This window comes from Haliotis asinina, chromosome 1, assembly GCF_037392515.1.
Source record: "Haliotis asinina isolate JCU_RB_2024 chromosome 1, JCU_Hal_asi_v2, whole genome shotgun sequence".
Lineage (NCBI taxonomy): Eukaryota > Metazoa > Mollusca > Gastropoda > Lepetellida > Haliotidae > Haliotis > Haliotis asinina.
In genome coordinates, this window is record NC_090280.1 from 58,844,734 (window position 1) to 58,862,981 (window position 18,248).

Sequence of the window (18,248 nt, forward strand, 5' to 3'; positions counted from 1 at the left end):
TCTGTAGCTTGTAATATTTTATTGTTTGCCAAATATCAGACAGTTTTAATGTTCTATAACTAGTTTCAAACCACAATGCATCTCTTGTTATTCTGTCTTTCGTAGACATTTCTTTTCTAAGTATAATGTTACTGTGTAACTTGAAAAAGTCACAATATGGCTAGTAAACCGATGATGTGCTTCAATCTTTTACGTGGTAATGAATCAAGTGTACACGTTTCACGATGCTTTTAAGAATATCCCAAGGTGTATCACTGCTGGCTACAATTAAAATACACGTCAAATATGGTATTGATGTGTGATTGATCTGTGGTGTGGTAAAAGAACGCTTCAACCACACGGCTACCGCTCCAAGTGACCGCTGAAGACTTCAGGTTCCATAACGTGCATTTCTAACTTAAACATGTAGAGATAATATTAACACATATTGCACTCGTGCTAAAAAAGGACACCACTCATAACCAATTCCTTGCGAAGTCACTACACAAAAAAAACCACTTTCGTTAACCATTTTATTGTTTCTGGCAAGATTTTTCTTTCCACTACATTCCAAGTGACTGATTATCTACATACAAAGCTACACGTATATTTTATTACATATTATCGGGTTGTAACACACAAAGGAAGACACCCGTTTCCTCTGTACATTTACACCTCTTACCACTGTGGCGAATTGAGCATTTTGTTGAGTGGAGTTATCATGCACAGGGATCTTTACCACTTAAAGATATTACAAAGTGGTATAAAATACAGATGCTGTATGTTTTCTATTCTAACCTACTGATCGTATGAACTAGGAATATCAGAATGTATGGACCGGTGTATATATGGTAATCATACTACACTGTAATCTACTTAATGGATGAAGCGTACAAATACAAATGCTGCTGGCCATGCTTATGTTATGCATGTACAAAATAAATTTGCTCTTCTTACAGTTTCAGTGATCTTTAAGCATTTGTTAGTTCATAAAACGCCCATGTTTGTGAAGCGTCACTGAGTATGCCGACGGTACTCACGATTAAGGACAGGGCATTGTCTCTTTCATCCTTTCCAGGGAAGGATATTTTGTAACATCCCACATTTACCACGAGTCGATCATACACTTCCAAAGTTACACAACAATTCGACGTCACAATATCAAGCATCGGTTCCTTCTAAGAGCATCTTGAACCCGGGCGGCTGTTGGTTTGTGACCGTAGTCTATATAATCCACAGCTTTCATGAGTTCTTTAAACATAAGAATAATATGCCAGTTAAATTTTGCGGAACACTCGACGTAGCCACATTTCCATTGTTTCTTAACGAGGTTAGCCACCTCTCTTCGTGGCATTCCTCTTTCCTCAGCCAAGTCATGCTTGTTCCCGACAACGAAGATTGGGACATCGTGCATGTCCCTGCTCTCAAGGATCTGATCCCTGAGTGTCTTGATGTACTGGAAGCTTTCTTCGGAAGTGATGTCGTAGACAAGGATGTAGGCAGTTGCGTTTCGGAGGCCATATCCACGGAAGTCTGTCCACTCGTACAAAGAATTGACTGGAAAGTAAGGAATGTATGGACAGTCGATTATCTTCAGTTCATACAGGTGGTCGTTGATGATTACAGATGGACAAAAGACTTCCTTCTGCTCTGTGGGAATGTAATCCTCGGCGAACTGGTTGCACACAAATTGTCGAATAATAGAACTCTTGCCAACTCCCGGCGCGCCAAGTACAGCAAGTTTGACACATTGAAAGTCAGAATCTATTGTCAGATGGCTCGTGGCCATGATGAAAGACTCTCTCGCTTGTCCGAATCGCCGACTGCATTCTTTCCGCGTGGACCCCTTGTGTCGTCTGTTTATCAGCCACGAGGGTTTCCCCTACTGAGCAGACGATATGTAAGGACTGGTCTTAATCCCGAGCACGTTTTGGCCTAATATAGCTAATCTGTGCCATCATATCTTGGTGTCATTGTAGATATCGATTGAAGAACGTCAGCGCTGCTGCCCAGACTCCGAACGCTTTCCCGCCACCGTCATGATCGCCTGCTTTCTACTGGCTTCGTGTCGTCTGCTGCTAAGAAAATAAGAGAGTCAGTGAGCATGCGCAGTAAATGAGGCTTGAATTTAAAGAGATGCTATTGACAGCTAACCAAAGTTAGCCATTACAGGCGAAATTTATCATTTCAATAACGTGCTTCATGACTTTTCCCGCAACTTGTTTCTGTACTAATAATTGATTTTCTGGGGCTATGAGTTCTCACTGCCGACACGGAACAAATAAACAAGATTTATATTCCTTGGGCGTCTTGATCCTGTGTCACTGTACATATATGCGTCTTATCATCAGTTTATTGATATTGGAGATTGTATCTATGAAGTGTTATCATATATCCCATAACAGAACGATGGAAATGGCTTATAGACTGGCACATTGGACGATAACTGACACAAGTTACTACTTTCCAAAAGCTAACGTTTCGCAGTGATAAGGATATTTGCTTATATTTTCGTCATCAGATATCGGCTGTTTATGTTAGGGTTTGGGAGGCTCGGGATAAATACAACCATATTGGGCGTCGAACCCATGACTTATAGGGACATGACAAGCGATAGCATTGCACAGTAAGTTACTCACTGCCCCATGGTATGAAAACCTTCACGACATACAAAAGAGTCTTGTTAGTGAGTGGTTGGTTTAAAGGTTTGCATCGCAACATTGCAGCCATATCGAGATGTGAACAAGTTAAATATTACATATATCTCATAGAAGGACAATCAAACAGTAAGGTAAGCACTACAGTTGTAAACATAAATCTAGCTGTATCAATATCCAAATCATATAATGGTCCAATACATTATGTATTACAGATTAATGCAAGACTACAGACCACTAGCAACCACAGACAGACACCTTCCAGAGGATTCGTGAAACTTCGTGAAACTTCGTGAAACTTCGTTACATATCGAACGTGATCATTTTATGTGGACTCATTCTGCGAAATGACGTGTATTGGTGCTCTATATACAGGCACTTCAACAAGAAGGTTCATAATGGGAAAATATATTGTTTTAGCGCTATCCTTATACACAGGCTTAAAATGCCTTCAGTGTTTATGAAGGCGATACACCCAATCATAATGGCCACATTGATGAAAACTGAGTGAATAAGTATGGTTTTAAGGTAATACACCAGCAGTATCACGGACGGGGACACCAGAAATGGATTTCACATATTGTTCTATGTGAGGAATCGAAGCCAGGTCTTCAGTGTGACAAGCCAACGCTTTCACCTCTGGACTATCTCACCGCCATACTCATTTAATCATTAAAGCTAAGCAAATTTTGATCATAGTATCTAACTGGTACAGAATGTTCAGGGCTTGTTTTGATCCCCTCAGACAAACTAAATTTCAGCTCTAAGTACGTAAGTATTCGTCTGTCGACCGGCAGTGGTATAGTCGAATGATTCTAACATTCGCTCGTCTTGCCTGAGGCCCTGGTTCAATTCCAACATAGGTACAACGTGTAAAGCCCATTTCTGATGTCCCCGTCATGATGTTGCTGGAATAATGCTCAATGCGTCGTAAAAGTAAACTCTCTCACTCGACCATGACATCATAACTGACAACGATATACGCAACTAGGACAAAATGTCATGGAGTAAGATGAAAGGCGCGAATAAGGTCATCGATCGCGTTTGCATATGTCACTGAAGCCCTATTCAACCCGGATGAAATATTTAGGCACCAATTACAACTATTTACGACACGCGGCGCAACTGAACCAAGTCTCCCACACTATCTGCATTACCGGGGCCATGTGTGCATTAAAAACGATGGGAATATCCCTGACGGGCGTTTTACATCACGAATAATAAACACATCCTAGAATGAAAAGAGGTAAACATGTCAAAGTTCTGTCAGCAAAAGCCGTTGAGGTGATCGCGGTCTTTTCATGAATGGATACAACGCGTTTCCAATTAAAACCTAAAACGTGAACACTGTCAAAAGGAAGCAAAACCTTGCAGAAACAACGTATCAACTTGTTTCTATTTAATAGAAATAATTTGTTGATAGGATCCCTATTTACGTAACCTACTGCAGCTGAAGACATGCACTTCCCCAGAGTCACAAATCAACACATATTAAATCAGCGATGGTTCCGATTAATCTCCCTATCATTAATACCGTTTATACCCCGAGTGTAAATATTGATACGATGTGACATTAGACTCCCATTCGTTACTTGTCGGGACGAATTTCTTGTCAGATGCTCAATATCTCCCTGTACACATCTCCAATTCCGAAGCTATTCACGAAATCTCAATATTAATCACCGCTCTTGTTCGGGAGAGAAACGATCAGCCACATTCAGTGCAGTTTATAGTAACAACGCTTTGAGAAATCTTCAACTCTGGCCTGTTGTCGTGACTGTTTTCGATAAGATGGCGTGATGTAGTTGCAACCAATGCAACCAACATCTCAAATGCAGTCGAATTTAGTTTTCGTTAATGTAGGCGGCGGGAAGATGTGGACCCATTCGTGTCAATGTGCAAAATGATATCATTGCAACAGATCAAGAGACACAAAGTATGATGCAGTAACATTGAAAAACATTTCTTTCCATATTACATATTGCTGTCTGGAAGGGACTATCCATATATAACTACACCTGTTCCAGACGACCAGGCAGTTGCATGATCGATAAAGAAAAGCGCTTTCCTGGCACACACAGGAGCTACGAGAGAGAAAAAAAACATTATACATGTAGATGCTAGCTTGAAGGTACATTTGAGAATAAAGTTCTTCATCATACTGATTGAATGATATAGACGCATGTGTATCGATTAATGGGCAGATCATTGATCATTTTGGACGGGGAAAGGCTAGCACGTCTGTGAGATGTAATAGTTTTTCGTTCTCAAACTCACGACATATTCATTATTTTCTGAACCATGGATCAGAATAATTCATTTTGGCTGTAAAGCATGCAGCAAAAGAACTTTCGTGTTCTGCAACAATTTCAGACAGACATACAGACAGACATATTTTATTCTGTATAAAGGCCACAGGCCCAAAATACAAACATAATTCAATTACAGTCGCTGAGCATATTTTAAATGGATCCTCTTTTCAGCATGAAAGAGGAAATGTCCAACATTATGGAGAGTATTTGTGTTGGGATCTTTAAAAATGTTAACAACAGACATGAGGTTGTGTGGTTTCTTTAGCGTATTACTAAGGTATTTCGTTCTAATATCTGCATATAGTGGGCATTCCAATAAAATATGGAATTCATCCTCAATGACATTTACATTATTATTTTTGCAGTGGCTACACAGTCTTAGATGTCTATCAGTATTAGTGTATCTTCCAGTTTCTATGGCAATTTTGAAGTTTGAACATCTAAATCTAGAAATAGCAGTTCTTACATAAAGAGGTAAATCACATCGTAGGTACTTTTCAACATCCAACAAAGATTTGTACGATTTGTAGAGGTAACATTTGGGTGAAGACTCTAGAGAGGAGTACCATGTCTGCTGTAAATTATCACATAACCGCTGTTTGAACATAGATATGAAAACCTTTGAATCTCCAACATTGTGACTTAACCAGGCATAACCAAAACCAAACTGGAATAGTAAATGTTTAACCTTACTAGCCCATGTAATTCTCCCACACTCATCAAGTGCCTTAAGCATCATGTAGGACTGGTATGGTAATCTATCTATTCAACAATTTCATTCGTAATAATTCTCCTGCACCTGATATGCACCTCCTGCTCACACACGCACGCGCACGCAGACACATACTTCGAAACAGACATACACATAGTCTGATACATACGCATGCACTTATATAAGGGCAGTCACACAACCTCACGCAGAACTCATACAAGAACGGCCGCACATGGCAATCGCATGCACTCACACAAGAACGTCCAAACACAACACACGCACGCACTCACACAACATCGGCCACAAACAGAACACGCACACACTCACACAAGAACGACCTCACCTAGCACTCACACAATAATGACGACACACAGCACACGCATGTACTACTCAACAACGGCCACACACAGCCCACAAACGCACTCACACAAGACCGACCACACATAAGAACGGTCACATATGGCACACGAAAGCACGCACACACACTCACAAAAGAACGGCCACACATGGCAAACCCATGCACTCACTCGAGAACGGCAACACACAGCTCACAAACGCATTCACACAAGAACGGTGTCACATGGAAGAAACGCACACAAGAACGGTAACATATGTGCAGACTCAGGCACTTACACAAGAACGGTCACGCACGGCAAACGCCTCCACTCACTGCACACAAGAACGGCCACACATAACATTACACACACACACACACACACACACACACACACACACACGCACGCACGCATACACAGACACACACATACACACACAAAGGCCCACACATAACACACGCACCCACTAGCTCACAGCATCATGTACGCAAGCACACACCGTCACACACACCATGCATTTACAGACACCAGACAGCTTCACACCACCTCTAATTACCGCATTCGGTCTACAAATAGTTACGGGTGTTCTCATTTCGTATAATTTACACAAGAACACTGCATATTTGCAATACTGACTGTAGCAGAGGAGATGACATTTAGGTCTCCCGTAGTTAATGATAACATAACAAACTCGAGACTACACCTCAGTACAATTCAATATGGCCCATCTCACTCACGTTTTGCTGAATCGCACAACCTGGAACTCATTGTGTTGAACAAATAATTCCCGACGGGAAACATATATGAAACTTGATATTAATGCAATCCCGAGATATTACAGTTATCGATTCGAATGGCCCCCAGCAGCTTTTGTTTCGTTATCGGTAAAAATATCATGTTCTTTCTTTTGATTCAGCCAGATTGCATCGCGCAGGAAATATGCAGGTTTCTGGTGTAACAATGAAGCTGTTGGGCACTTGCGGTGCGATTCATAAAAATGTCCTAAGAAAAGAGAATCAAGATATCGATCTGGCATCGATATTCCCTGCCTTCCAACAATTAGAGAAATCGATAGTAGAAGTAGAATTAAAAGAAAACGACTGACTTGTGCTTCTGTTCAGTTGCAGATAGTAATTGATTAAGAGTCGCGTTCATCACGGAGGTGGTATCACTACAGTGATAGCAGAGAAAAAAGCATTCGAACAAGGAATGTATTTATCGTTCGATTAATATTAGGAAGAAATGTTTAGATTAATGCCTCCGGATCGTACACTATCAAAATATGCACATGTAAAGTAATACATCTCATTGTAGAACACTTTTTAAGATCCAGTAACTTCATGCCAGTGTATGGCACTTACGACTATCCCAGCGCTGAAAGTGCGGAAATCTAGGCCAAGGGAAGGAAGAGCCTTAAGTTACGTATGCTTGTAATGGGCGAACGGGTAGTCAGGCTCGCTGACATGGCTGATAAATGTCATCATATTTCACTTGAGTAGATCTGGTTCTAGACTAATGCTTAATATCTGAATTTATATAATTTTGATAGTAACAAACTAATTCACATAAGTTGAGTCAAGGGAGACCAGAGAGACGGAATCAGAAGAAATCTAAACTTGCTTCATTTAAGACTTTAGCATTGTAGGGAGGACTAGGCAGTAGGGAAACATAGTTGAGGGACTGTGAGACAGACTAATCTGATCCTAACCCGAGTATCTTTCCTTTGCCGTCATATAACTGGGATATTGCTGAGTGGGGCGTGAAACAAACAAAGAAATCATTGCATTAGTTGTTTGTCTCCCACAAGCAATATCCAAGCAAGATGGCGGCGTCAGTGGACCAGTATTTCGTCCTATCCCTGTTGGGGAATGATGACAGGCAATTACTAAACTCACTGAGCCTTATCGACTTTTCCATTCACACGCCTGTTAGATACATCAGATATTGGTGAATTATGAAACCAACATACGACTGACCTGCAATGGGTGACCATTATGTTTCTAAACATGACTGGGTACAACGTAGTATAAATGGAATGGGAAGAACTGAACACCGTCCGCAATGTGATTGGGATAAAGAGACTTCCCACATGACTACACTAATGACAATGACGACTGCTGTCATAGGAATACAATGTCGTTGGTTGGCTTGTTGTACAAAGCCACACTGATAAATACTCCAGCAATATGGCTGTGGTCTGTAAATAGCTGAGTCTGGATCAGACAATTCACTGATCAACAGCATGAGCATCGATCTACACAACTGCAACTCGCCACCCTCTTTTCATGAGCATCGGTCCATGCGATTGAGATGCCATGAGTCACCGAAGTCAGCGACCTTCATCGCCCGATCCCGTTGGTCTCCATGGGTTGCTAAAGACCACCTCTAGCCATGATATTCACTGGTCAACAATGTCGTTGTCACTGGATGAAATTCTCTACTACACTGCTCTCTTTATGAATATATGAAAACACGGAGACAATGGAGCGAGGATTTCCCCAAATCATACAAGAAAGTTTCATGCAGTAAAGGACACCAAGAGCGTGCCAAGCGAAACAAGAAACACGTCGTTCAAGAAGGGAAATACGAAAGTCTCTAAATTGCGCCTTTTAAATATACACCCTCTTCACCAAACCAATCGAAATGAGATAAATTACCCACAAAACAGCAAAAGAACCCCAACGCAATCGAAACTAACTAACTAACTAGCTAACTAACTAACTAACTAACTAAGAATCCAGAGAGCTCCCATTGAATTCATTTCCTACTGTGGAGGTTCACGAGGAAATATGACCCATGAATCGATTCAAGAGTTATGTAACTCTTATCTGGTGAATGGCACATATCTGATTACAGCGTCAGATAACGAAACGGTTGATTCCATTACATAAGTCAAAACCAGTCTGAAATCACATGACAGAGTGATGAAACATCGGTCAATGAAGGCTGTCATATGCAGACTGACCTTTCCACCTATCTTCCGTAACCACATTACTCCGCCATGATCAATATATATAACTATGTATTGTGAGATGTATTAGACGCAATAGAATTCGCTGTCTGTCATACTTGATGGATATATGGTGCATAAACGCACACTACATCAAACATGGCAGGAATAGTGGTTAAGAAAACCATAGTACTCAATTACTGTCAACAGTCAGTGGATCAGTCGACACCCTATTTTAAGCTGTCATCTCCCCAGGGAGTATACAGCAATTAGTCACATTACAGAGTCTTTCTACCGGGTACCCGTTTTCTATTGCGTGGAAAGAAAGTACTTTGAACGGTCCATGTAGCCATGGAGGTGAGACTGAGGACCGCTGGGAAACGCGTTATCTTTAAAACCTGTGTTCTTTAAACAAGGTATAATGGTTAAAACATGGTTCTTTAAAGCAACGAACAGCCGTACTAATGCTGTCTCACCGTCATTGTACGCTTATTCATTTATTACAATGTGACTCAAGTGGTCAAAGGCACGATATCCCAAACGAGTAATCGTGTGAGAGTATGTTGGATTAGAATCAATACTCAATTGTATGTCACGCAGATATAACACGTCGCATTTTCAACTTCTACTAGTCCGGGTTCAGTTACGTAGGTCACTTGGTACCTATACGAACTGTTACTGTTACTTGTCACTCGTAGTGGTTAAGCACTGCATTTTGGTGTCTGATTTATGGGCAGCTTCCAAATTGCATTTTGATAGTTTCTTACAGTTGTAGACTCTGTTGTAAGTTTCATAAAATGTTAAAAACTCCACTCAGTGCGGCATTGGCATATTATGATATCGTCCAATTATTACTGTCTGCGAACGTGGGCAGCCTACTCAGGCCTTCTGGGATGGTGTAAATGCAGCTAGAGCCAATGCAGGAAGCAAATGTACTGTAAGTCCACATGGTCTCCAGAATGGCGATCTACATTCATTCGTTGACAATGCATAGCCCAGCGTGTATATACATTGCATTGTTTTGTCATCTACAGTTAAACTGAGTTAATTGCTAGTTTTAAATTCTCTGTGATAATCTAGTCGTTTTACCATCGTTCGTAGACAGCTTTTATACCTTACCGTTATCACTATGTTAAAGTTAAATCACAGTTAAATGTTCTCGTCACGATATGGTTGAAATATTGCCGATGTAACAATAATTCTTAAGTCACTCATTCACTTAGCCCTTCTGGGCCTATGAAGATCAGGGATGGAATCCTTCTTCGGCTAGACATGATTGTATTAAGAAGCGACCATATGGATTGGGTGGTCAGGTGCAATTCGGTTGTTGTTGCCATCCTATCCCAGTTGATGCTCATGACACCCATCACTGGGTTATCAGGACCAGACTCGATCATTTAGACTGCAGCTATACAGCTGGATTATTGTTGATTGCAAAATAACAAAACACAAAAGTACAAAATAAAAAGGGGAAAAATGAAAACCAGACCGTTCGACGCTTGACACAACATTTTCATGTTCTTCTGTCCATGCATGCCGGACAGGAAGTTCCTTAATCACAAAAATTACATAGATATCCCCTAAATTATACATCAAAGGAATGTAATACATACAGGCACACATCGACATCAAAGAGATCAAGGAATGTCGTCTTTTGTAGTTTTAACAATTGTGATTTTCAAAGGGAAGTCACACTCAGGCATTTCCCAGATGCTGACGTTTCGTTCTTAACCAAATCCTTCGGCATTTGTTGATTGAAAGTTCTTTTTTCCAAGCAGTGGAATTGCCTCCAATGAAAGAGTGTATATTTGCCTGCATGAGTAAGGCTTGAGATGATACGATCACGATTGGTATCGATCGATTGGTGTCGATTGCAGATCAAATCAGAGCTATGTGCAACGTAGTAATTTCCGTTTTCAAATACCTCCCTTCAGTCAGCTGACATCTTATTTGATTACACATGGTAAGGGCAGAATGGTGTAGTGATAGTCAACCGCTGTGCATTACCAAGATTTCATGCAGAACATCGCTGATCACAATCACTAAATAACCCTTTGCATAATCAGGGCGAATTAGCAAGGAAGCATTCGCCGGAACATGGATAATTGCCAGACTGTTTTACACAGCTGCACTACACCACAGAGCCTCTAATCCGCATCTGAAGAACTCTGTCCAGTCCCTGTAATCTCCACACAGCCACAGACAGGGGTCGCATGCATTGAAAGGAGTTCAATCACCTGTATCTGTGACAAATTAGAGTTGAAAACAAGGAACGAGAAAAGGACAATACAAAGCCGCACAACAAACTGCAGAAACGAAAAAATATTGACCAGCTTTGAAACCTCACCATAATACCATCAAGACAGATTCAAAGAAGGCTGACCTTTTACTAGTCTGTATGCATTCTATAATAATCCATAATTTAAGTACTATATAAAAAAATGCAACTGAATTTTCACAGGGTTTGCAATGGTATTCCAACAGCTGGTGCAAAATCCATATTTCCCATATCTATGAATTCAAATCGTAGTCATAGAGGACACAAAATAATATCCATTTACTACATGCTTTCAAAGGCTGGAAATCAATTTAGTCTTTCCTTGTCCCTAGAAAGCGTAATAATAGTTTCTGAGATGCGTGGTGTTGCATATCAGATATACAATACTGCAAATAACGGTAGGCTTTAACGGGCTACTGCCAGTCTGCAAATAATTATTTTGTCAATAATATCGCTGATACATATATCAGCACGTGGTACATGATACTATCACACAGAATAAAAATCGATGGAATGAACAATAGCTTGCATCGCAATCAAACCTTCATCATCTGCCTGTTTTTCAGTCTGTTTGTCTGTCAGTAATTGCAAATAGGATTTCACTGTTTCTGTCTTTAATTTTGTTTGTTTGTCAGTGTACAACCGATTACACATTTTCGTGTTTTCTTCATCTGAATGTGTCTTACAGTCCCTCTGTCTGTCTATGGATATGTCTCGGTGTTACAGTTGGGATTGGTGTGAAGCAAAATATGTATCAGAATCAGAAAGTTACGGACAGCGGAGGTTTGTACTGAAGAATATTTGTTGTGTCTTTGTGTATCTACAACAAGCATGGCTATGTTTAAAGAGGAACACTCTTTACGTACAGTCTGACATTGAAATGATATCTTAAGTGATGTTTGGTAATCTTCACTGTGAATTCCTGTACTTTCAGATTGATTGGTATCCACTTTGATCCTTTGCAAAGGTTTGTCGCTTAGAATTAATAATAATATTTAATAGTTGTAGGCATTGGCTAAATCAGGCTCCTACCGGTGCAGCGGGTCGTACCTACCCGTTTCTAAAAGGTGTCATGAATGGTTTTCGGCGGCCCCTTAATTGCTTTCATCGCCCGTAAATGTCCTGTTATCACATCTGAATGTTTGTTATCTAACGCAACACTCTGCAATAGTTCAGTTATATGGCAGGGGTCTGTGTATATTCGGGTATGGACTAGACAATCCAGTGATCAAAAGAATAAGCATCGATCTTTCCACTCGGGATGATTACATGAGTCAACCGAGTCAGTGAGCCTGACCACCCGATCTCAATTGCCCCTAACATGGGTTGTTGTAGACCGACTCTGTCCCAGATGGCCACCGGTAACTGATCATTACATCTGATTCTAGTCATTTAATCAGATGACGTAATAATGAACATACCGGGTTACGTACATTTGCAGGCATGTGTTTCTTAAATACCGTTGGGTCAAAACCAAGAGTATTAAGAATGAACTCACTAGAAAGGCTAAGTCCTGAAATCAGACAAAACGAATCCAACTTACCAAAGTGACAAGAATACATGGCAATTTACGGGACTAGACAGGGCTCTCATAAAGGTTGGACTTCGCAGAAGGATCTTTGACGATCTGTATGGGAAATCTATGCCTTAATTCCTTCTCCAGTCAGTCTATTCCCTTCCGCCTGCGCCACCAAAGAACTCAATGGGCATCTTCGATCCCCCCATGGCAGAATCAACAGCCGTTTATGGCCGGTATTTTACCACCTTACGAAATACCACTCACCCACTACAATCGATCCCACCAAACTATATCCAACGTCCTTGCACTTAGACGAACATCTTAAAAGATGTCATGTCAGCTACTAACTGGCATGGTAATGGTCTGCAAGGATAATTCTTCACAAGTCCCACTTTTGCTGTCTAAATGGTATCATCAACCCAGAAAATATATACAATCAAGATACCCGTGTGGTTAAAGACGACGGGATTTATTGCAGTCTCAGACAATGCACACATTTACACGCACATACTTTGGCTCCTCCACTGTCTGTCCATGCGTATCGATCTAAAGTAATCAAAACAGACAAAGTACCACTGGAAACATCTCCAGTACACACTTACTATCTTTAACAAACAACGTGAAGAACAATTTGTTATAACAACACCAAACCAAGTAATTACCATGCTCCTCTCACAGACGATGAACATCAGACCAACACGAATGGTCCTGAGGCAGACAAAAGGATAACCTCTTCTCATCGATTCAGTTTTCGGTTTGAATTAATGGGATTCCTCCGCAATCTGAGTGCACGGACCTAGTGCGTTCTACACAACTCAACCTCGAATACAATTAATTAATTTTCGGGTTTGATTTGTACATTTACCCAGCGGTAGTCAAAAATGTTCGTTAAGAGATCTATAGAACTTTTGTGAGATCATCGAGGTCAAACCTTTCCAAATTTCTGGAAACGCATTTGTCGTCGATAATCCTTTATTCTTTGCCATCAGTCTTCGTTTTGCTAAAGTGATATATTAGGCGACCGTTTTCAAGCAAAACAGAAGATCGATGAAAGCTTTACCGTGGCAGCGATAGTCGATATGACGGAGGATAAGAGGAGTTATATCCATGGGAGGCTTATGTATGCCCAGAAATATTCGGATTAGGGAAGTAGGCTTTGAATGAAACTATAATACAGTACCCATGGTATATCATACAAATTCCCACCTGACCTCTTGACATTGCAAGTCACAACCATATTTACATGTCTGAGAAAAAATGTTTGTAATTGTTGATAAAACATATTGTGATATCAATGTGTTAACACTATGGGTTATTTATATAGGAACATATTACAGACATTCTGAAATGTTGCACAAATTAAAGTAATACAGAAGAAATAGTCATCTAAGTGGTACTTAGTGTGTATCACTTTGTGTGGCTTAGAAAGCCAGACCTCAAATATATATAAATACAAGTAAGGACCAAATTATAATGATGATTTTATATCATAGAGGATATGATCTGATATCTCATAGAGAACATACTTAATGAAATGAAAAACGTATGTTTGATGCATCCACATGCATGTTGTCCTCGTTGTCGATTTTTCTGTATTTAACAAGCTAGGCTTCTGGCAAGAGACCTCTGTCTGACACAGCAATATGGCTTTTCATCAACAGTCGTGACGGAATTACAAATGTGACGAATGTGTCTGCTTGTGAAATCCAGCGAAGAACTAACCCAGCTCAGTCGGTCAGTTTTCCCTATGAATGCCTACTGAACAAGGGTAAGGCTTCCTTAATACAAAAATCACGTATATATGCTTGGGGATGTCCCAAAGAAACAAATACAATCCCTAGTGTCTCTTCGTGGTCGGAATCTTTATAGCCCCTTGCAAGGTATTTGCGCGTAGGGATTTGAACAAATGGATGAGATGTTGTATGGTCTGGACATTCAAACAAAGCAGTTCATTATTTGATTGTTACTCACCTCAGCGGAATCCTCTTCACGGGTTTCTTTCTGGATTTGACAGAAGAAACTGTGTGGAACAAAACAGTGGTTCTGTATAAAATTCCTATCTAATCTGCGGTAATGATCACGTTTCCACAAACGACAGAAGCTCCTTCATGTGCATCCCAAGGGGTCGGTCTGGCCTGTGCAGGGCTCTGCCCCTAGCTCCGTGTACCCTTGACCGGTCTTCTGTCCCCTTTTCCACTCCACCCACAAGTCAATTTATCGATCCAAGATGGCTGCAGTTTACACATCAGAACGCCTGTCCCTGGAACCGTTACTGCAGTAACCTTCGGTGGAATAAGTAAATCAGTTTGGTCGTGCTGATTGCCTTATAATGACTTGTCCAGCGAGGTAGATGGCGTGATGTTTGCCAATCAACCCGGCAACTGTTTGGGCCCTCATCGGTTGCACGCTTCTAGCCCCAAGCCCCGCGCAGAAAGCGGATTGGATTTGCAGCGCGTGAAAACATTTCCTTGTTCCGACAACACGCTCAGTATTGGCTAAATGTCATAGGAGTCCGTTAGTCACATCTGTTTGGAGACTTGGACGGAAGGCCAGGACTGTCTAGTCTGATTGCCATCGGTTCGCAATCAGATGTGAGTATTCGATTAATAATGCATGGAAAATTGAATTAGATAGCATACAGATCATTTGTCACGTTTGACAAGCCCGCTTGCGGATCCCCGCGGTCAGATGGATCGCAGCAACGGTGCCGACTGTATTCCGTTTTTTCTAGAACTTTTGACAGATCTGTGAAAATATGATCTAGAGACCATCATTCACCCTGATTATAAGATTCAAATCTCAAACATAGCATCATATATGCATTTATAACAGAATTCATAGTCAACTGAGGTGTCTGGTGTGAGAAACAAAGGAACGAGCACATCTGTACAATGATTGATCTTTCCATCAACACCTTGAGCGCATAAGGCTTAATATGTGAGGCGGTGGGGTAGCCTAGCTGTTGAGCGTTCACTCGTCGAACCGATAGCCTGTGATCGATTCATCATATCGGTACAGCGTGTTAGGCCCGTTTCTGATGTCAGCTGCCGTAATGTCTTTGGAATGTTTCTAAATCCGACTAAAACTCAACCCACTCGCCTCTTGGACAAGTGTTGACCATGAAATAACACACATCTTCAGTAGATCGATTTCAGTATATGGACAATACAGGTATTGATTTCTACACTAATAGAGTTACCCTGATTACAACTGGTCTTGCTAATAGTGCAAAGGATGCAAATATGGGGATCAGGTGGTACGTCTCAACGACTTGGTTGATACTCGTTATACGATCCCAATTTCGGAGACCGACGGTCATATTGTCAGTCAATGGACTGTCTGGCCCAGGCTCGTTCGTGTTTAGACAGTCTTTATGTATCTCGACTATTGCTGAGTGAAGCGTTACACACGAAATGCAACTTGTCTGGATGCGGTTAGTTGTCTGTTTATGCCTAGCCTAATGATGGTAGAGAATGACAGTGATACCAACTCAATAAATCTACATGTATCTGTTTATGGATATACGTCTGTGAGAATGACAGGTAGATCTATAAGTAAGAACATTTTCACCTCATAAACAAGTATTTCTTCAAATGTCATATCAAACTTTGAACAGCGAGCTTCTGCACACATCCTACTTGAAGTTAGACAGCAGCGTTGCAAAAGGCTAATTTCATACACTTACTGCGTTGAGTGGAAGCTTTCGAATGACGGTTGGTTTTACACAAGTACTACTTGGAGCTTAGAACCAACGCTGTAAAGGACTTTTTTAAGCCGGCTACTTTTTAAACCCGTTCTACTTAAGGCGACACACACACAAATTATAAACATCGCTTATACACAGACTACTTCAAGTTACATGTATGTCCACCACTAACGATGAGAATAAGTGAGTGGATATAACGCTGAAAAAAAATTGTGTCAAGTAAAAACGCGTACGCACTCTCCCATTAAGATATACATTTATCTTACCTCCCATGAACATTTCGTTTTCTGATTGACAAAGCGCTCTTCTATTATTTTCAGTGTACCCCAATTACAACCGAGGTACATTTCTGAAATAACATTGAATCACGCATGATGCATGGAACTCTTTTTCAATGTTATGCGAAATAAGTCAATGGACGGAAGATAAATGTAAATCTGTTTGTCTTCTGCAAAATCTAGCCATGGCTACGAGAACTTTTGCCTAGCATTCCAATAAATAAACTTTGACAAATGTAGTCCCTGTGAATATTAAGAAGCGGAATTACACCATGACGACTTCACTAACACAATACCTGTGGGAAAAACAGCAAGATGCAAGATTCAAAACCTTTGTTCATGATTCACACAGGTTTGCTGAAGTTACAATCCGACACCCGTGCTTCAAACAGTTACAAATTATCATTGAGGTGTTCGGTAAGATAAATACGTTGGTCAATCCATGCCCCCCTCGTGACCAGTGAACAACTTTTATTGAGTATTTTTCGAAGCAGTCTTCCATCCACAAGAGAAAGCTTATGGTCGTAACATCGAACACATGGACTGATTTCACTAAACTGCTTTTATAATATTGCCAGAAACGTTGTGTAAAAGTATGTACACTCACTTACTCCGGCAATGGCTCATGTTCATGATCTCAAGAAGAGAATATGTGAAAAAGAGGAGTACATATGTATATTTGACCACACAAAGATTGACGTGTGCTTGAATTCCGTTTGGAGTATTATAAGTAGTCCTCTGTATTGCAAAGTGAGCACTTTGAAATGCAGACGGCACGGAAGGAGAAATGACACAAGAAGGAGAAGTCTTTCCGTTCCTTTCATAGCAGGACAGAAATGTGTTGTGATTTTCAAATATATCACCTTAGAAAAACATTTAAGACAGAAAACGAGCATATTTAGCCACTGCCTTCCAAATCCCCCCTCATCCATGCCCTTTCCATTATACTGGCTTCATTTAACACCGAGTCCGTTCACAGCATTTGTTCAAATCTCTTTGACAGCTTTTTCATTTACAATATCCCTCGAGCGTCTTTTTACAATCCTGTTAGATCATTTTTGTTTGTTTTTTGGATATACTTCCGTATGGTGCTCACTGCAACGTCAAACAAACGTCTCATCCCCTCATCTCGGCTCAAATGTGATCCCTCGCTGTGTACGGACGTTAAATCCTATTTGGAAGGACCGAAAGCGACGTCTCATACTTCAAAGACCACGGAGCGTAAGACGAGGTCTTGTGGGACGGGTCCAAGGATTTAGTTACACAGTAGCAGTTGAGTATTGTTCAACTTGACAAAAACCTAACTTCACTTGTAAAGCAAGATAACCTCAGAGATAGATTCGTATGCGTCGGAGCCGTGTCAAATCCCTGGTGTGTATTAAATGAACGTGGACGAATATCGTTTGAAGGTCAGGAAAACTTTAACCAGAACGGTTTGTTTGAAGTCTGTTATGATTTGGAGCATCATGTGTCTTGTGCTGGAATGACTATGGACATGTTTGCGCAGACCCACGTACTTAAT

At 40.8% G+C, this 18,248-nt stretch overlaps 1 protein-coding gene across 1 annotated transcript; it reads right to left on the reverse strand.

The window, feature by feature from the left end:
- Positions 1 to 498: 498 nt before the first annotated feature.
- On the reverse strand, positions 499 to 15,106 carry LOC137281488 (ras-like protein family member 10B). Its single transcript, XM_067812748.1, has 2 exons — positions 14,714 to 15,106; positions 499 to 2,054 (listed from the first exon to the last, which is right to left on the reverse strand). Exon 2 carries the CDS (start codon positions 1,766 to 1,768, stop codon positions 1,133 to 1,135), a length of 636 nt encoding a protein of 211 aa, XP_067668849.1. The 5' UTR covers positions 1,769 to 2,054; positions 14,714 to 15,106; the 3' UTR covers positions 499 to 1,132.
- Between the last annotated feature and the right edge of the window lie 3,142 nt (positions 15,107 to 18,248).